The 21,788-nt window shown below is 42.8% G+C and overlaps 1 protein-coding gene across 1 annotated transcript; it reads left to right on the top strand.

The window, feature by feature from the left end:
• Nucleotides 1–14,812: 14,812 nt before the first annotated feature.
• On the top strand, nucleotides 14,813–21,499 carry atp1b1a (ATPase Na+/K+ transporting subunit beta 1a). Its single transcript, XM_080472916.1, has 6 exons — nucleotides 14,813–15,088; nucleotides 18,261–18,389; nucleotides 19,788–19,943; nucleotides 20,120–20,304; nucleotides 20,918–20,998; nucleotides 21,088–21,499. Exons 1-6 carry the CDS (start codon nucleotides 14,995–14,997, stop codon nucleotides 21,343–21,345), a joined length of 903 nt encoding a protein of 300 aa, XP_080329042.1. The 5' UTR covers nucleotides 14,813–14,994; the 3' UTR covers nucleotides 21,346–21,499.
• The last annotated feature ends 289 nt before the right edge of the window (nucleotides 21,500–21,788 follow it).

Raw genomic sequence — 21,788 nt, forward strand, 5'->3', positions numbered from 1 at the left:
AGCAGACGTTCATGAAGTTTGTTTCACAGGAACTCGAAGCTGCTTGTTGTTTGTCTCTAAACCTCTAAACCTCTTCCTGAGGACCTGAGGGGTCAGGATACCGTGTGCTGTATAGGTAATTAAAACATATCTTGTTAAAACACAAAATCTTATGAATGCAACAAAATGTAAAACTATGAACATCCATTGTCCCTCAGTTATTAAAAGATCTGATGAAACACTGGAGTGAGGACATTCATGTCTCTGCTCCGTTTGAGCATATAGCAGCCATTACATTCTATTTTTTATACATTTTAGTTCTTTCTTTGATATGTTGTATTGTTTGTCAACTTAACCTTTTCTATGGCACTCATTGAAAACCTTTTAAAAATGTCTTTGTCTAACTTGTGTGTTGTTGAAGGCTATCTGAGTACCTTATCTTTTTTTCAGGTTTGTAAGATGTTAAAGTCAGTATTAATAGAAATAAATTAATTCTAATTATAACTATGAAACATTTTGAAAATGGGAAAAACTGGCTAAATTTTAAATAGTCTTTTTTTTTTTTAACACTTTCTAGGTTCAAAAAGTTCTGAAATTAGATAAAATTCTCACTGGAAGTCATAAAAAAAACTTTTATCAATCTTGTTTGATTCCTCCCATACACTACGAGGTAATGTCCTCCAAAACAAAATGTTATTTTCCAAATATTGGTGTGTTTTTTGTAAAGGTCATTAAGTTTTAGCAGTTAGTTTAAGAAAAATAAACTCCATATGGTGACTGAGCTGATAAGACGGTGAAACACTGTTTTTATCTCACAAAGACACATTTCTCAGGACACAGAGTTGCGCAACAAACACTTTCACTGGACTTATAATCCTGTTTTAAATTCTATTTTTATCCTTGAAGACATTCAACCATGAACTATAGAGTGTACAACGTTAAATCGGAACAAGACGTCAGCATCAGTTGTCTTCATCTGTCTATTTGTGGTACTGGAATATAAATGACATTAGTTTCTAATAGAAAGTGAGTGAGAGTGAATGTATGGCAGACTGTGACCTGGCAGAATTTAACCTTGATGCTGACACCCCGGGCTAAAAATAGACCTGAAGAGAAGAGTGCATGTGTTGAAAGGATCATCTCTCACTGTGGTCATTGTATGGAAAATAATGTGACGTGCAGTTTATTGATTTTGCCGTGTAACACAGACAACCCTGCGGGGCATGCTCTCCATCTGCCTGTTCGACAGCAAACAAGCCTCACTTCCGCCTCGGCCTCAGTCGCTCTGTGATTAAATACAGTTTCTCTGTAGTGAAGGCACAGACTCTCGCTCATCCAATGGCAGTTTAGTGTTTCCTTCATTCTGCTGGGAGTGATTCTGTACGAAGCAGTCGTGCAATGTGTCGTGCATTGCTCTGCACGGTGTTCGATGTCTGTGGATGGAGCTGCAGAAGATATTCCTCACTAAAGGGTGGAAAGGAATTTAAAAATATCTGCTACATTACAAGTGAGGAAAATCTTTATGTTCTTTGACATTTGAATCTGGATTTTCCTCGATGTGTTTTAGCTCAAAGACGACAGGAAAAGTTAGATATCCATCTGATAGAGACGTCCGCTCTTTATTCTGTTGAGAAAACACTTTTTAGAAAGCAAACGCAGAGCAAAGGTTTGTCATTGATTTGCACAAAGAAAGGTTACTGATTGTGTCTTCAGACGAAAGAGGAGCTCCTTTACTTGTTGCAGTACATTGTGGGAGTTACTCAGTGACAAGAGCACAAGCCTGGGCGAGCCGTGGGCTTTCTGTCCTTACTGTCTTATCTAAAAGTCCAGACTATGCAACCTTGAAGCAAAGATGATAAAATATAACAACGTCAAGTTTGTTCTTGTGTACGGTTCACAGAGCTGGCGAATGGTCCAAAAAGACACGTTCTCCACAATGGATGCCAGATATTTTGAGTGCGGAAAATCTCCAACCACATAAAAGACTAGAGCTACACTCGGTAGAGCGCCAACCTCCGCCACATTTGTTTGCAGAACCGATTTAGCATCGCTAGCATGATAGCTGTTAGCTCATATTGATGCTAACTAGCCTGTCAGGTAGCTACATCACTGTGTGAAACACTGAGCAGGGAGCGTCTCCATGGCAACAGGCGCTGATCTCCATTAATCTCCTTAGATTCCCTCCATGAGGTGCCTCTCATCCACTTTGTATGGGACGATTTTTTGCAATCTTTTGGGATTTATTTGGAAACAGTTTGCCGTTAGCGTCCCAAAACCTAATCAATTGGTCCTTGGACGATGACAAATCATTCCTGAAAATTTTATGTAATTCGGGTGAGTAGTTTTTGTGAAAGGTTGGTATTATACATACATACATACATACATACATACATACATACATACATACATACATACATACATACATACATACATACATACATACATACATACATACATACATACATACATACATACATACGCACGCACGCACGCACGCACGCACGCACGCACGCACGCACGCACGCACGCACGCACACACACACACACACACACACACACACACACACACACATACATACATACATACATACATACATACAAACCAATAAATAAATAAATAAACACCTCAGGCCAACTTCATTGGTCGCCCACCTTTTGTTGGCGAAGGTAAAAACTGATAACCAGACCGTCACCAAGAAAATCACACAGACGTTTGTGATTTCTCTGAGAACAGAGCATTAAGATGGACAGCACCGGGCAAAAGCCCCAAACCCACCTGGGGTAGGACGGAGGACGAGTAGGAGGAGGAGGAGGAGGAGGAGGAGGAGGAGGAGGAGGAGGAGGAGGAGGAGGAGGAGGAGGAGGAGGAGCTGAAACGATGTGAGCAGGCAATTCCTGTAAAAATTCAGCTGTTGGAAGTTTCTTTTTTTGTTGTTTTTGTACGTCCTGTGTGTTGTTGATCATTTCATGCACAGTGTGATTGCAGTAAGGCCTGTTTATTCACCTGTGACACAGCATAGCAGGGAGGTCAGCAGAGGGGGAGGAGGGCGGAGGGGGAGGAGGGGGAGGAGGGGGAGACACTTCAATCCACGTCGCCTCAAAGGCGCCACATGTTTTTAAAGAGGATGTGGAGGCTTTTCCTAGAATCATCTCTGAAATGAGAAACAGATAACACCACAACCCGTTGGTGTTTTTACTTATATTCATATGGATGTAGACATTTTAGATGTGCACTTATTTAAGATATGCATATAAAACTTGCACATTGTAGAACTTGTACATAACCAAGTTCAGAAAAAGAAAAGCTCCAAAAGAAAGCCACAGCTTTCACATGACCTCAATTTCTTTTCTTCAATAAGGAGAAAACTAGTGGCTGAACCTTCCTGTGTTTTCTCCCGGAGCTTTTTAAGGTGCCGTGGCTTACTCCCACCAGCCAAGGACACGCTGGTGAAATTGTTCAGTGTCTCTCTAAATTGCACGTGTGTGTGGATGATTTGTGTCTCACTGGATAGACTGCTGACCGGTTCTGGGTGAATCCTGCCTTTACCCAGTGTTATCCAAGACGAATAAATGGACATTATATGGACACGGCTCCTACTGGAGTGACAGTGCCTTGCATGGCCGCAGCCTCCATAGGTGTGTGATTGTGCGTGTGAAAACGCAAAACTTTTGTTGCGCTTTGTGTGTCCGTGTACAGCACAACCGTGGTCAGAGCCCCTCAAAACACAACTTTTTAAGAAGGGTTCCCAAGGTGGAATCTTTCGGAAACGTTCCAACTCCGTCGTCGTGGAAACCCGGGGAAATGCAACTTTTCCGAAGACGTTTGGGCTCCGTCTTCCTGTAGAGGGCAGAAACACTGCTACTGCACATGTGGACCTCGGGTGTAGTAAATCCTGCAGATCCACGAGTAGAAGGACAATAACAACTGCACATGGGTACCATGGCCGGAGTAAACAGTTCTTCTGCACATCTTCAGTAGAATAACAACAACAACAACAACGTTTTCCTCCAGGGTGTCATGACTCCTCCAGATTCTCCTGGAATTGGTAGTTTTAGAGCTGACAGTCGCAGTAATAACAATCCAACTGAAGGAAATCTGTTCCTACGAATGTCCGTGTTCTCCCATTGTTAATGTTTATATCGTAGTATTCTCTGCTCGCATGTATGAACAACAGCGCCCGCTAGTGGCCCAACATGAAAATTGTTTCCAACATTTCGTCCGTTTCTGAAAAAATGGACTTCGTTTTGCAAACGTTGCTGCGTAAACGTGAAACTTTTCTGAAACGAAATTGCATAAAAGATTCATCTTCATTCGAAACATCGTTGTGTAAACGTGTAAACGCCTAAATCAGCCTTTTCCTTTTATTCAGTCTTACAGCATCTCTGGTCGGGAGCACTAAAGGAAACACAGTAGAGCTGCAGAAACACTGCCATGACCACAGTTTCAAAGCTTCTGCTATTATCATCTTGAGCACCTGCTGCACGCCAACGCTGCTCTGAATGGGGAAACCCTACGGTTTTCCATCAGGAGTCTGTTAAATAGGCTGAATCACTCCATGATGAATAAAATCACCTTGATAAAAGAAAGAGAAAGTCAAAGTTCTCCTGCTTCACACTGAACTGAATTTATCCCTGAATTGTTGTTTCCTCCATTCCCACACAGGCCGTCGCAGCTGACGGCTCCCACGCAGGATAGAAAGTTCACTACTTAGTTTTCAGACTTTGAAAGATGAAAATAACACTTTTAACTCCACTTGCATAGTTTTTTTTGTGAAAACAGAACCAAGCATATACTGTAATAAAAAAAAATACAAAAAGATCAAAGCATTATCTCAGGTATAGACAAAGAGTTGAAAACACACTCCACATCATGTCGTATATCAAAACAAAACCGGGAGCAGATGAAAGAATAAATAGGGGCTATCAGAGGAGGAGTAGAGAGCCGGACAGTAATATCAATGGAAATGTTGCAGTTCAGTGAAATGGAGAGGCTGGAAGAGCTCGATAAGATATTTCATTACACTGACCCACAGATCTCAATATGATGATGATGATGATGATGATGATGATGATGATGATGATGATGATGATGATGATGATGATGATGATGATGATGATGATGATGATGATGATGATGATGATGATAACACTGGGCCTTTTGGACGAAGTGTGGAAATAAAGTTCAAATCATTATTATGTTTTTTGGAACTGTCAGACTATTGAAATATACTGGAAGGGAAAAGAGAATGCAGAACAAGACATTTGCAGATGTTCCCTGCCTCCGGAGTCTAAAATATCATTGTTTGGACTAAAGCCCGGACAGACGGATGGACGGACAAAAAAGGGGGGAAAAAAAAAACTTAATAGGGTATTTCACTGTTTCACTGTTACTCATTGAAGACATATACTTATTATGAATTGTGGCTGTGCAACCCTGGAACATGGTAAACAGTGTAAATTAGTGTATTAAGACAGACAATATTACTGAAAGCATTACTGTAAAAACATGCAATGACCAGCAGTCCTGCATCTTGCAGCAGTCTGTCAACTCTTTTTTTTTATTGTCACATAAATCTTTATCATTAAATGTCAAAAATATAATAATCCTTCATTTAGAACAGGTTAAGCAAAAATAAATCAGTAATAATGTATTTTATGGCGTTTTGTCACCTGCAACTACATTTATTTCCACAACATTAGTATGAATGAAGTGCTATTTGTTCTTATCAGTCTGATATGAGGGTGTGAGGAAGAAGAGCCCACCTTCATCTCCATGTCAGTTTCATTGTAAACTGAACGCTCCTGCATTAATGCTCCTGCATTAACACTCTTCCGTACCTTCCACATTGCTTGTCCGCAGACTGCTGGGGCTTGCACACAGACAACAGATGAGCACGCGATTCTATTCATACTACATTTCATATTGTTCACGTCGTTCTATAACGTAACACGACGATCCCGAAAATATTTCCACTTCTGGTGGCCGGCGTTCTCCTCCTTTCACACAGCGATGATATTTCACGCCAGGAGCTCTGAGCGGCCGCTCTCTGCTTCGCGCCACCTGGTGAGACGTTCTCTGTGAGTTTGACTTTGCCGTGCTGCGACTCCAAATGTTTTTTCACATTTGACGTAGTGTTTTTGTCGCCAGCACAAAGTGTACAACGAACCTCAGTAGTCCTGTGCTGATTCCGTTACCAGTATCAGGAGGGGGGCCGATACCACACTAAAAGCTGGTATCGGTATCGGCAGGTACGAACTATTAACTCGCCGATACGCAGCGCCGTGTGTTTTTCTCTCTCCCGACTCTCGCTCACTGCTGCCCTGACTCCTGATCCATGTATGGTGACATATTCAGTGCATGCCAAGAAAAGCCTCATATCTATATTATTTGTTATTTTGATTTAAATTTAACTGCGGTTGCACTACTGTTTTACATGTATTTACCGGTACACGGATATTGCACTATTTTTTGGCATTTGTGAGCTAAAACTCAGGTTTAAGAAAAGTTCATTCTTTTTCCAGTTTCACCCATACCAGGTAGGAAATAAAAACGTTGTCCTACATCTACTGTGTTGGTGTTTTTTTCCTGTTTCACAAAGGTTTAAGCAGCCAGATGAAGCCATAATAGCAATAATTCATACAACCAAGTGAGTATGCAGTTCTTAAGATTTGGAAGAAAAACAGGCCACATCTTTTTTAAACACTGCGGTACAGGCAACTATCGGTATCGGCAAGCATCGGTATCGGCCGATACTATGTAACCGGGTATTGGTGTCGGTATCGGGACACAAAATTGGTATCGGAACAACACTAAACCTTAGTATTGTCATCTTCAGCTGACATATACTCAACAATAGTGAGAACTTCCAGCTGTAAAAAGCTCATCTCTCTCTTCCCTCCATTGTTGTTTCTGTTTTGTCTCTGGCTGCTTGGCGAGTCGTCCTCATGCTGAAAACGTGACTCGCCACATACGAGACACCGTCAGTCCCCGAGACGCAAGAGGAAAGCAAATATGTATTTTCACGCAGGAAAATTACACAAATAGTGTCGCACAGTGACTTCAATCTGATTGCTGGTTTGGAAAAAGTAACACGTCAGAATACTATTTACTGAACAAAGTGGTCATATTAGAGTAACGGGTTACCGGCATCACTGCTCGTAAACATGTATGTCTAATAATTATTATCACGTCAATATCTTTGCTAGTTTTGGAAACAGACCAGGTTATCACCTGAAACTAACCCAATAACTTCCAGTCATATCGCACATGAACAAAATAATTCAATATAACAAGGTGGACAATCTAAAGACGTTTCAGGAGACGTGGGAACCATTTTCAGCAGAGACCCGGAGCTTTGCTGACCTGCAGTCGTCCACACAACTCTGTCCTGAAAACCTGTTTCTCCAGAAGCTTCAACGTGGTGAGAAAATCTAAATCTTCTAGTAGTACACAGTTTCCATTACCGCAATGGTGCAACAGCATTTTTATAGATTTATTGTTTTATCTAAAGGTTGTTTTTTCTTTCTGTGTTTTCTTTGAAACTTTAGAAATGCCTTGGTGAATATACTGATCAATACAAATCTGTTTAATTTGTTGTTTTTTTTGTATATTTCTTGGCTCTCCGCATTGTTTTCTCATACTTTGTACAATGATTCAGGGTCACCATAAATCATTGGTCTCCAGAAGGTGCTCTAAGACCTCATGTGTTGTGACACTAATATAAAGTGACTGTGGCCACTGGATAAAACAAGCATCAATTCAATTCAAAGCAACATTCTGAAACGATACATGCAGAATACTAAGCAGTGGATTAGGAAGCTATTCAGCAAGTCATCAGTGGCAAATAAAGTATTTCTCCGTCGTCTTTCTACTTCACTTATTTTCTCTTCCTCCCTACATTTCAACTCAAATATCTGTATTTTCTCCTTTTGATTAAGATTCTAAGTTTCATTATGTTGTACAATGAAACATACATATATGTATGTATGTTTGTTGCTGACAAACATAGTATTGCAATAAAGTTAGGCTCCGTTTACAGGTCAACATTTTTGCTCAGGGATCCCCGGTGCATGTTTTTGGCCTGTGGGGGAAACCAGAGTACCCGGAGGAAACCCAGAGGAAACCCACACACACATTGGGAGAACAGACAAATTCCGCACTGGACTTGAACCGACGACCTTCTCTCTGTGAGGTGAGAGCTCTGACCATTGCTACACGGTGCAACCCAAATTAAATTAAATCTATAAATATAAATATATCTAAATTAAATCTAGATTTATTTTCAATTAGTATCTGTATGTGTGTTCTGTTGAGTCAGGGCTGCGAATGCTTCTTGCTAATGCTGCAGGAGGAGCAGGTGAACCATTTGACTTGAGGGTATGACCATTTAATCAGGCTGAATGAACAAATGAGTATCAGCTAAAAACATGTTTCTAAAACGAGACATGGGCTGGAACGTAAAATATATATTTTTTTCTTGACTAATAAAAACTGAATATCTTATTGAAATAGACAATTTTCCCGAATCCATCAGCAAGCACAACTTGTTTTCCTGTTTGTCTATTAACAGATCATAACAGGAATCAAATCAAGTAAAATAGCAGCACTTAGAAGCTAAATGTTGGTCCTGTCCTCAGCCTCAGTACGTGTCCACCATGCTGTCAGGGATCCAGTCTGAGGAAACACCATGGCTGTGGACGGCCACACAGACACGTTACTGTTGATGAGCTGGAGTCCAGCTCACACGCTGCATACCAGATACAATCCGCAACCTGTGTCAGAATGCTGCACCTCCTGGTAATCTTGGCAAACCCTTGATCTATGTAAACAGTGAGCTGCTATGTTATCGCTGCAGAATCAATAGTCTTACGAAGGAGTGCATTACATTGTTTACTTTTAGACACTTCAGCCTATCACACAGGCTGCTTGACCCCTCAAACAGATTTGCTGATCGTCGACTTGAGGACCAAATATTTGAGACGTTAAAAGTGCTTCTGCTTCAATTGCGTTTGCTGCTCTACTGCGACGTGTAGTGTCTTCTGTTTCTCCCTCTCTCCCTGAAGCATGTCCCTTCATAACAGACAGTGACAAGAATTAGGAGGGTTATTTCTGAGTTGCATTGGAACCTGCTTCCTGAAACTGTTTGAGCATTTCAGCAGAGTCATATGTACACTCACACCTCACTTGTGACTTTCCTCCTGTGGATTAGATATTTTTGTTCATGCTGTTTTTCTCCCACAGCTGCTATTAGTGCACGAGGTGACTGCTTGTTCTATATTCTCTAACAAGCAGAGTTTTTTCAGAAACTTGGTGTTGCTGCCCCCCCCCACACACACACACATTAGATGATGTCATATAATTTGACTGTAAAAACCTTGATTATTACGTACATTACAATGCTTCACCATGTATTTTATTGTTCCTTCATACGGCACACAAACTCTGGTCTTCATGAATATTTGTGCCTCATTTTGACTTTTATTTAGCATCTTAAAAAGTTACAGATAGGGGGGGGGGGGGGTAATATTGAAAAGGGTGAATCAAAACAAATTCCCTGGAGCAACAATTGACGATCAATTCTCTGGAAACCTCACATAAAACATGTCCAAAACAAAACTATCACAAAGCATCTCAGTCCTGATCTGTTAGATAAGAAATCACTTCACATTCTTTACAATTCACCGGTGCTGCCTTATTTAACTCACGGTGTGGAGGTCTGGGGAAACACTAGAGCAGCTTCATTACAAAGAGAGCAATAAGAATTGTACCAACAATGTTGGCTTTGGGATCACACCAATCCACTGTTCTTACAGTCGAAAACTTTAAAATTCACTGACCTGATCGAATTCAAACTATCCCAAAAAAAAACCCTGTTTAAAGCAAAGAACAACTTGCTGCTGGGCAACATTCAGAAAATGTTCAGTGAGAGAGAAAATAATTACAACTTCAGGGGAAAATTACAGTTAAAAACTCATAAAATCTGCACCACCTAGAAAAGCTTCTCTATTGTGGAATGATTTATGTACAGAGATTAAACAATTGTCAAACTTAATACAGTTTAAAAGAAAATCTAAAGAGCTGATTCTGACGAGGTACAAGGTTTTGCCATGAGAGCAAGGGCTTGTGGGTAATTGTGTTGCACTGTCCATTGGTGGAGGGGAAACAATCTGTCTGGATAAATCCTCAGTCTTTCTTATTTGGGTGTAGGATTAAACAACATTGACGTAAATTAAGAAAAAAAACAAAAAAAACCATATATATAGTTTGTGTTATTTGTAAAGGGGTAGGACTAAAAAAGTTATACTTCTTCCTTTCCCCTTTTCGAACATGTAACGCACATATTGTCAAATTGGAGTGGTCTTTTGGAGGAGTTTTTCTTTTTCTTTTTTCTTTTTGCAAATGTTCATAAACAAACAAACAAACAAATGAATGAATATAAATAAATAAATAAATAAATAAATAAATAAGTAAATAAATAAATAAATAAGGCCCCTCAAATGGTCTAATAACATTGAGAACATCAATTTGAGCATTCATTGTTATCATAATTATGTATAGTCACAAATAAATATCAAACCAACAATTAGGTCTCGTTTTTGTATCATGTTGTTTCTGTTGTTTATAATTTGTTTCACTGCCACCCGTTTAAATACCGGTGGCAGTGAAACAAATCATAAATATGTGTTTATTTGGAAAAGGGTCGATTACACGCTTCCTTCATTGAGCATATGGGCGCGATTTGGGAAAGTCTCACACCAAGTAATATAAAGCTAAGTAATCCGCCACCTCATTATACTGTGTACCCAGTTGTTATGAGCGGTTGTTAAATGACTTTAGGCAGACAGAAAAGTCGTCAGCACGCAGGCAGTAATGATTCAAGTCATCATATGAATGTTTAATAAGAACCACAGTTGGCATAGCACCATAATTAGTCCGTGCTCTTTGCTGTATTAGAAAGAAGTGGCCTCCCTCTTCCAGCAAGGACAAGCAACAGGATGTATTATCTGCGGCACCGATTATGATGTGTGTGTCCATGATGACAATCAATGAAAACATTATGAAACTCAGTGCTATGTTGTTTGCTTATGCCCTGTATCTTGTGCAAACCGAAGTATTCATAACAAAGTCAGCAAGATAAGAGTGCAATTGCTGGGTGGCGCTGTGACTTGTCGGCGCTCTGCAGTCATTGGGTGACTCACGACCAAGTGACCGAGTCAGAGCGGCGGACTGGACGCCAGGCCAGGTCAAATGCCAGCTTCAGCAGTAAGGGCACCAAAATAGCTCTTTCTTAATTGAACACAGGGTAAACTACAGTTAGCAGATTAGCTTTCGAGTTAACAACATTTCCACCAGTTACCAGTTGCTTGTCACAAGGAAAGATCTTTTCTTGCAAAGTTTGAATGGAATAATCTCGCTCACATCTTTGATTAATCAAAATAGGTTCCAAAGATATACAGACTCACATTTAGTAAAAGGCCAAATGACTGTTAAGACACGTCTAATCCGAGATTACCTACGATTGAACTACATTAATCCTAAACTGAAAAGGCATCTATATCATTGTGGTACATCACAGAAATGAAAAATACATTGAGAGCTTTGCTCTGTGTGTTAGACAGTAAGTCACTGTGGGTATCTGGACTATTCTGGGAAGAAATTAACCATTGGTGAGTAATCCAGTTTGGCTTCTGAACACAGAAACGACTCATCAAATCGAACACAGCGCCTGAAATCCTTTCTCTGTGTCCATCAGCTATCGTTTGACAATGAAACTGCTCCTTTTTTAATGTGTATTCATACACAGAGAAAGGTTGCAGTGTGTGATTTATATATTTCATGTACAAATAACTGTTAATAATCAAGAGGACCCCAGACAACAATAGTCACATCATGGCAAAGACATCTGTTTCCCAAAGATACGCATATATGTATATAGCTATTAGAGTTAGCCGACATGTAAAACCATTTTATGCCTCAAGGGGGTGTAATGAGTCACTAGGCCAGCTTGAAGTGTAAGACGAGGATTTGATATGTGTCAGAATAAACAAATCAACAGTAGTGAAACCTGAAAACTTTAGTTGTGTTTTTGTGTCCATTTACACAACAAGGCTCTGAAAACGCAACGTTTTCAAAAAGGGGTCCCACGGTACAATTTTTTTTTGAAAACGGCCCGAAAAAACGCAGCGGAAATGTTGCTAGTGTGCAACTGAGCACACGTGTGTTTTGTTTGATTCCAAAAACAAAAAGGTGATCACATTAGATCTGTTTGTGACCGTTTTAACCACAAATTTCTCAACTGTGCAGATATTGTGAAAACTACAAAGGCGTAGAACCTGCTGACACAGACGTGACAGGGTTAGTATTTTTTGACCCTGAACACTAACGTTGGCAATTATTGACATTTGAATGTGTGAATGCTGATGCTGAGAATGGTTTGCATTTTCTGACGGGCCTCGGCTCCTGCAGTCAAACCAATTTCAACCATTCAAGTATCAACATGCGCAGCTTTTTAAGACATTCTTGCTGTTTTTTCTACATTTTTGTTTCCCATGTAATGAGATGGGGGACATTTCAAGAATTCAACTTTTAAAACATTCATCTCTTTAAACTTCATATCTTTTAAACTTTGTCTTACTTCTAAAACGTTGCCACATCTGTCCACCATTCAGGCGACATTCTCAGTCGGAGTCCTGCAGGTAGCGAGGACCCCGTTCTACGCTGCTTGCAGCTTTAATTCCATCTCCCAGACGTTGAAGTTTAACGCATAGATATTGTTAAAGGACAATCGTAATGTTTTCCCAGGTCCATTATAGAAGAAAAGAACATTTGGAAGTTGAAATTCTGTAATAACTCCTTAAAATTCTCAAATTACCGACATAGTTTGTCCGCTGAGATGTCCGCTGGGCACAGCTGGCTCTGCCTTATCCACAGAGTCAAAATAGCCTTTTGGTCACTCCCACGCAAACTCTCTTCCCACAGCCACAGGCAAGGAGCAAACAGACTCCTGAAGCTGTTTTCACTCAGCAGCAGCTCGGGCAAATTATTTGGCCGTGAAATTTCCTGTGAAATCTGTCAAAAGTTGATCAAATGGCCTCCTTCAAAAATCAGCTCATCGGCTCAGTCTCAATGTGAAGACGGTACAGAGGTCTATCCTGAGACATTTTCCCAGTGAAAACAAATTTGCAACTTGTGTCAATTGGACTTTTAATACAACTGAAGAAATGCGAGTTTGAACGGTCAGATCCAAGTTCTGTTAACAGTTGCTTACAGCTTGAACGGGACCGTGGAAGATCAATATTTGCACTTCAGCACATTTCTTTAAACTCTTGTTCGCTGTAGCTGTAAGTATTTTTCTATTGGGTACACGCGGGGAATCTTCTTTTTTAAAGATATTGAATAGACTTAAAACTAAGTAAGAAATGCAAAATGACAGAATTTTAAACCTGAAAGAAAATTGTAAATAACCACAATTAACTGAAATTGTGCAAATTGTTTTTGTTAATTAATTGATATCATTTAGTTTGGTCGTAGTTTGACCTCAGCATTGTTTACAAGACACTTGCAGTTACCCTGAAAGCAGCACCAGTGTCATTTGTAAGGCTAAGAACTGCTTGGAAAGGATTTCAGTGTTCCAGATTCATTCAGCTGTGTTTAATAAAGTGCATATGAAAGAGTAAATATCTCCACGAGCCTTTTCACATGTCACAGTGGCAGTTAACACGTTTATGACTCCAACTTTTGTATTTTGTTACAAATAATATTAAATCATCACATAAAATACTATTTTGTGGCCAAAAAATACTGATATGAGATCATGAAATACTGCTTTGAGGCCAAACAACATTGAATTGTGGCCACAAAATATTAATTTGAGGACATGAATTATTCATTTGAGGCCACAAAAACCTAAATTGAGGCCATAAAATGTTAATTTGTGGCCAATAAATACTGTTATGAGGCCACGAAATACTAATTTGTGGACAGTAAAAACAAATTTTAAGCCACAAAATATTAACTTGTGGCCATAAAATACTATTTTGTGGCCACAAAATACCAATTTGTATCTATGAAATACTATTATGACGCCACGAAATACAAATTTTAGGCCACAAAACATTACTTTGTGTCCATGAAATACTATTTTGTGGCCAGCAAATACTGATATGAAGCCACGAAATACTAAATTGAGGCAATGGAATATTATTTTGTGGCCACAAAATACTAATTTGAGGACATGATAAATATTTATGGCCACAAAATACTAAATTGAGGCCATTAAATACTACTTTGTGGCCAAAAAATATTAATTTGAGGACATGAATTATTCATTTGAGGCCACAAAAAACTGATGAGAAGCCACAAAATATAATCTAGGGCCACAAAATATAATCTGTGGCCAGAAAATGATTTCCAGCCACAATGTAAAGTTTTATTTCAGGTGTATTGTGTGGGGCTCAGTAATCATGTACACATGAGAATAGTTTTCTTGCAGCTCCATCAATGTGTTTCCGGCCACAGCTCACCTGGATGCTGCTGCCATGGCAACCAGCAGTCACCTGTCTCACCTGATGAGTCATGAAGCCGTGAATCTTCCGCCGAAGAGCAGAGTTGAGCTGGAGTGTGAGAGAAGTGTGCACTTTTTTGGGGGGGGGGGTCGTGACGCGGGTGCCGTGCGGGGCCCGGACCCAGCAATCACCTGAGTGCGGCTCTGCGCGGTGACGCGCGTGCCCCCCCCGCCCGCCCCTCCGATTCCCGCTCCACCTCCTCGCTCCGACTCTTACGCAAAAAGCAGAGCGAAGCCTGTGATTCGCCGGGCGCAGCCCTCCCTCCCCCGGAGCCACTTATCCGGAGAGCGAGCGGGCGGGGCCGGTCTCCCCGAGAGATAAATTGTGTGTGGTACAATTTGCGGAGTCGGGTACGAAACTGTCCTTTCGCGTTTCCTGTGAGGGACAGAGAGCAGCTCGTAGTGCCCCAGCCAGGCTCACCGAGAGGACAGCACCGGGGACAGCGGAACCATGTCCGGGAATAAAGACAGCGACGGCGGGTGGAGGACGTTTCTGTGGAATTCAGAGAAGAAGGAGTTTCTGGGTCGAACTGGAGGCAGTTGGTGTGAGTGCGCGAGCTTCTCTTCTTCTCCTTCTTCCTCGTATTGAAGCGGACGCTGCTCTTAACGGCTTCGCGGAAGTGTTTGAATGTATTTTAAAAGAAGGAATAAATAAATGTGGGGGTGTCCCTTCCCTCTCGCGCCTCCATTTCCTGGCAGCACCTGTTAGAGCCCAGACGCTCCTCGCGGAGTCGTGACTCGGCTTTTCACCGGAGGCTCAAGTTAAAGGAGAATAAACGGGAGTTAGCTCGACGAGCTACAAGTTCTAATGGAGATTTATTGATTAAACAGTGATAAAGCCACCAACCCCCCTCCTCTAATGGAGGCCCCGTCCCCCGCGGGTCGTCTGCTCGGCAGTATGTGGACAGAAAGCGGGTTTTGATTGGGAGTTATTGATCAGGATTAGTTGTCCTTTATGGAAGAGGTCATGTTGAAGGACGCCGGGCCGGGTCTCCTCACTCAGGTGCTCAAACTTGCCCCCCTCTTCTTCCTCTTCCTCCTCCTCTGCCTTCATCTGTTGATCCGAGGACGTTTTATTCCTCGTATTACTAATATGGATAATCTGTGTGCAGCCCCGGCCACTCAACCCAACAGATTACCGGATGTAATGGTTTTAACTCGGGTTTAAGAGGCTGGATTAACACGGTGCTTGATTTGACGAGATAACTAGTCTTCATTAAACTGAGCTGGTTAAGCTGGTTAAAGCTGGTTAGTGGTGGAAGTGGAGGTTTTTCGCCGGGTATCGAGGCTCTGTGGCGGATCACGACTCACATGTCTGGAGGGCCTTCCTCCTCCTCCTCCTCCTCCTCCTCCTCCTCCTCCTCCGTCGTGTTTTTATTCCCTGGATGAATCAGGATGTCGAGTGTTCGAGTTAAAAGCGGATTGTTTGATGGACTGGGCTCCTGATAGGAACTAGTTGTTGTGAATCACCGCCGGTCGTGTCCTTCCTCCCGCCGCCGAGCCTCCTCATCGTCATGTCGCACTTCACTAAATAAAGTGAGCAACAGGTAAAAAAAAAAAAAAAAAAAAAAAATCCTCCTGTTGCTCTGTAACACTCGGTGTTTCTGTGGCTGCATGCCAGTGCTGAAATCCAGGAAGTGTGGCAGTGTTCTGTGGGATGTTCACCTTTTTTATTCAGAGAAAATCTGTGTTTGTTCCAGTAAAAAAAAAAAAAAGGGAAAAAACCAGTGAAACATCCGTGAAGTGGGGACGGTCCCTTCAATAACATGCTGCAGAGGAAGAAGAGGAGGAGGAGGAGGTGGGGGAGGTGCTCTCCATTCAAACTCTGCCTCTCAACAACACTCCCAGGACACTTTCCTCTGCTGTTTACATGCGTGGCCTTTTCTAAAGACCATTTCTACAGGTGTCACCTCATTCAAACTGGCTCCCTGCGTAAATGACTATAAATACAAACACTGGGCAACAGGACAGGAGGGAAACTCTGCCATGTGAAATACAGTAACGCTGAAATGAAAAGCCACATGGCTTCTCCGGTTAAATGAACAATAAGAGGGGATCATCTCTGGGATTAACTCCCCTCATATCTCCCCTTGTCTGACCTTCACCTGTCGACGCAAGGACACTCATTTGTTTTGCAAATGTGCCTGAAACCCCCACGGCAACCAAGTGCGCTCGTTTAACAGATCGCCTTGTACGAGGGAGTCGTAGCACTTGATTGTAACCCTACACGAGTCCGCCTCTGAACAGGTGCTTCATGGTGTGATCCTCCTGCGGCTGCCCGCGGCCATCAGAGGAAAAACTCTCCGTGGTGCATTTACATTTGCAACAAGTGGCCAGGCGGCCTGCAGTCACGCAGGAAAGCCCCCAAACTGAGATTGTGGCCCTCTTTCATTCAAAGTTCCACCGGGAAAGTTGATAAGGTTTTACTGGCTGGGTGCCGTTGAAGCTGTGGCATGTCACATGATCACCGCCTCTGACAATGCAGCGGCTGAAGGAAAGGGCAGTGGCTCTCAAACACACACGCTCCATCGCACATTAGTGTATTCTAACGGCTGCACTGGAGTCAAAGTGACACCAGGGCTGGTGTGTGCGTGCTCTGCACGTCGGGCGGCCCGCGATTGGCTGAGCGAGTCACCTGGATCTGCTTGTAAACTATAATTCAGCTGCGGGAGACTGAAGCGTTCGAACTGCACTCGGCTCACCAAACTGGTTCTGCAGCCTCTGATTTGGACGTGAACTTGGCAGCGGAAGATAAACTTAGGAAGGCGCCACAACGGCGAAAAACATCAGGCGTGGGAGCGCCAATCCAGCTGTGCCCGGGCGGTTTATAACAAAAAAATATGCAAATCAAACAAAAGTTTGAATGAGAATCAGAGGCTGAAAAGCTTTGACTCAACTCTTAAGTGACATTGTGTTGTTCATCAAATTACTGTAAAGAAATGTGAAACGATGGAGAACTGTTCCTACATAAATGGTGAAGTCGTGTTTTGTTTTTGTTTTTTGGCCCTGAATTAAAAATCGCTCTCATTGATTGTGACGTTTAAACATCTGGATGTTTTGTGGAGTGGCAGCATTGTCCAACGCAAACCAGAGCAACTGAAGTGATCTAAAGGTCACTCGTACTGGATTTCTGCTCACGAGTCCACAGAGAGCACAACGTTATGGTGTCTGTGTGCTTAAGTGAACCCCACTGGAACGGGGGAAACTAGTTTCTGACTGCGGGCCACAAAAACGCGGGCCCTTTCTTCTTTCTTCCGTTAGACGAATAGCAACACGTGTTTTCACAGCGAACCTGTTGTAAGTGAGACAGTGGGAGAAAGGAGGAGGGGGTGGGGGGGGGGTGAGTGACTCATCCTGTTGCACTGGAAATGTAGCCCTCCTGGCGTTTGTGTAATTGGGGTAAATTTTGAATTGGACGGAGGGAAAAGGGAGCGAGATGATGAGGGGATCACGCTGTGGCTCTCGTCCCTCAAGACGACAAAAAGACGCTTTTAAGAAGACGACACTTTTCTCACATCAAACGGAGGCTTGAGCCTCTTTCCTCTGGTGAGCTGCCAGTAACACCTGCTTAGGCCCTGGTGGTGGTTTTTATCTGTTCAGTTTCATAGAAGTCCATTTTAAAGTGACAAAGGACGAGTCGCTTTTCCTGCGTTCAGTTTAATGGATTGCTCCTCACTTCAGTCGAGTGACACTAATACTGTTTTCCCTCCCCGACAGTTAAAATCTTGTTGTTCTACGTGATATTCTACGGGTGCTTGGCGGGGATCTTCGTCGGGACCATCCAGGCTATGCTGCTTACATTAAGCAACTTCAAACCCACCTATCAGGACAGAGTGGCCCCCCCAGGTAAACACTTCTTGTTTATTTCTCTCCCCCCCCCCCTTTCACTTCTGCCGTTATGAGCGGAGAGTTCATCTTCCCTAAACTGAGGCGCTGACGCCTTCTGTGAGCTGCTGATGTCGTTGAAGAAGAGAAAAGATAAGACTGTTGGGGTGTGGGCCTGCGAGTGGCGTCTTTCTGACCTTAAAACGGCTCAGCCATTTTGTCCTTCACTCCTCTCAGTCAGTCAATGTCTCCCCCCCCCCCCCCCCCTTAGGCTACGGGGAACTAAAACGATTCATGTGTGCTATGATTATGCGTCGCAGCCAACATGTTTACAAGTGTGGCCACAGTTTACTGTTGTTTGTGAAAGATTTACATTTTTTCCCCCCAAAACTGAGACACTCTTAAGCCGTTTTCTTTTCCGTTTCCTCGCTCTAGAGAGAGAAATTCTAATCTGTAATCTTGTGAGAACTCTTCAAAGCCTCACTTTCTTTTTCCTTTTTTTTTTTCACCCAGCAAGCTTGTAGGCAGATTTCTGTTTTCAAGAGCTCACAGCACTCCGTGTCGTTGTGCCAGTACTTGTTTGCGCAGCACATGCTCTGGCCTTGGCGGTATTTTTAGACGCCGGCGTGGAAGCCTGTGTGCACGGCCGTCATGTTGCCTTGCCGTTGTGTCCACGGCTACAAATCTTGAGATTAGCCCGAGAAGCAAAACGAGTGTTTGGAGTTCAGACTCGAGCAAGTTTCCAGTAGTGGCACGATCAAGGAAGCAGAGAGTCGTCAGGGTTTTTTTTTTTTTTCTTTTTTTTTTTTCCTCGTCTCTCTCTCTCTCTCTCTCTCTCGCTCGCTCGCTCGCCCTCTCTGAGCTGAAGCCCGCCTCCCACTCTCGGACTAAAAGTTTCCATTGTGAGCGAGACACACGTGAGAGTGGAGGGGTGGGGGCAGGGGATTGGTGAACTTTCACGAGCCTTCACTGAAATTCAAATGGCACTCGCCCCTGCTGGCCGCACCAACAACTCCAGTCCAGTCCAGTCCGGCCCCTGAAGCACAAAATCATTATCATTTTGAAAATGTAAAAAGGGAAGCCGGAGAAGTGTTGGTGAGGCCTCTGCCCCCACCCCAACTCCAACCCCCACCACCTACCTCATTCACTTTGCCACGCCTCGCTCGTGCACAGTGTCGGTGGAAAATTACAGCTGTTTGGAGCTGACAGAGCATTCGAGGAAATCCCCAACACCCCACATTGTCTTTAAGATAATAGACCAGCGACTCAATGGCTGTGACATGTGGAGCTGCTTCTACCCCCTAAAAAAAGAAAAAAAAGAAATGGCTGTAGATTGTCTACCGTGTGTGTTTAGTTTATGTTGTTGCACTGGATTCTCAGTTACTTTGCATATTCTGACCAAGGTTATTTGTTTTGCAGGCCTTTCGCACACTCCACGCTCGGAAAAATCAGAAATTTCTTTCAACATGAAGGATAAAACATCATATGACAAGTACGTGGTGAGCATGGCGGAATTCCTGGGATACTACAACGACAGTGAACAGGCTGATGTGAAGAAATTTGAGGACTGTGGAGGCAAGTGAATGCTCACCGTTCTGCTCTCTTGCCAGTCCTCGTTTCCCCGGTGAACACCGGAGGTGTTTGGAGAACTGTGGCTCTTCTAGCAACCTCTCCTCATTTTGATTTAACACGACGGTGAGACTTTCCACCCAGCATCATTTTGAGTGTTGTGTTCCTCATTACATTTGCAGATGTGCCGATGACGTACATCGACCGCGGCAGTCTGGATAACGAGAAAGTAAAGAAGAAGGCTTGCCGCTTCTACAGAAGGTGGCTGGGAGACTGCTCAGGGGAATACGACCCAAGTTTTGGCTTCGAAATGGGAAAGCCGTGCCTGATTGTCAAGTTGAACAGGATTGTCAACTTTAGACCAAGGGTAGGTTCAAAATACACAAATTACGAGTTAATGAAGATCTTTTCTGGTCAACATGTCTTGAACCGTTGAGCCGCATGCAGTAAAACACACAAGTCCAGGCAGCTGCACTTTAAAGTTGTAATTTGACACCTAATTCATTTTGTTGCCAGCTGACCATCCAAGTAAATCTGACAAGCTGCAAAACCTTTTCTGAAGTGGGACATCAAACTGCTGCAGCCCTGATAATGTCTCAAATAATAAAGTATGACTCTCCTTTGAGCAGAGCACAGCAGGCAGCATTTTCTGAAAAATGGAAAATGAAAGAGAAAAGGCAGAAACTGCCATCCCACTAACATTCCTGACTGGCAACCAGTTTGTGGGAGCTAATGGGGATCCTGATAAACAATTCCTCACCGATTTCCACCAGTTTGAGCTTGCGTCAATGAGAATGAAGTAAAGATTCTCTCTTTCTGCTCGGTTCCACTCCACTCCAAAACTCTGCACACGATACAATCGTCGGTGCCGAGTGACGGCAAAAGAAAACGCGAGCAGTTTCTAGGCACTCGGGTTGGAAAGGGAAGAAGCCACACCCCAAACACAACCCCCCTGATCGAACTGCTCTTTGTGTTTCTAGGCTCCTAAAAACGACTCACTCCCAGATACTCTGCGGGCCAAAGCGTCTTCCAACCTGATCCCCATCTACTGCAAAAATAAGGTACGTGGACCAGACCGCCTCGCGCCATGAGAGCGACCGTTATCCGTCAGCTATATTTGTAACCCTGCTTTTTACCGCCGCCTTCGCAGAGAGAGGAGGACGAAGCAAAGATCGGAGAGATCAAGTACTTTGGCATCGGCGAAGGCTTCCCCCTCCAGTACTACCCGTACTACGGCAAGCTGCTGCACCCCGACTACCGGCAGCCCCTGGTGGCCATCCAGTTCACCAACCTGACCTTGGGCGAGGAGCTGCGCATCGAGTGCAAAGTGTACGGAGAAAACATCGACTACAGCGAGAAAGACCGCTATCAGGGACGCTTTGACGTTAAGATCACGATCAACTCGTGACCTCAGCCGCCAAGCCAAGCGCTCTCATTTTGAAAAGACGACGAAACAAAATGTAGAGAGAGAGAATACAAGAGTTCAGATTTAAAAAAACAAAAAAAAAAAAAAAAAAACATACAAAAAAAAAACACCACTAGTCTTTGAACATTCATAATATTACAGGACCTACACTTAATCTGTGTGCTTTACACTAGCTTTTCTGTGTGTTTGTCGAGGGTTAGAATGTAAAAAATGCAAGAGTAGCAATAGTAAATATTTATTCTACTGTAAAATGAAAATATTCCTTGAGCCATGGGATGTGTTCATCTATTACTGTAAAACTGCAATTCCACTACTGACGCGTAGCGAGTCGTTTCTGTCCCCGCCCCCAAAGTATTTCACCCTCACGTGGTTTCTATATATTTTTGGAGTGTCCAGTGCTGTAGTCCAGTCCTGTTGTAATCTCT

Source organism: Lipophrys pholis, assembly GCF_963383615.2.
Source record: "Lipophrys pholis genome assembly, chromosome: 10".
NCBI classification, from domain to species: domain Eukaryota; kingdom Metazoa; phylum Chordata; class Actinopteri; order Blenniiformes; family Blenniidae; genus Lipophrys; species Lipophrys pholis.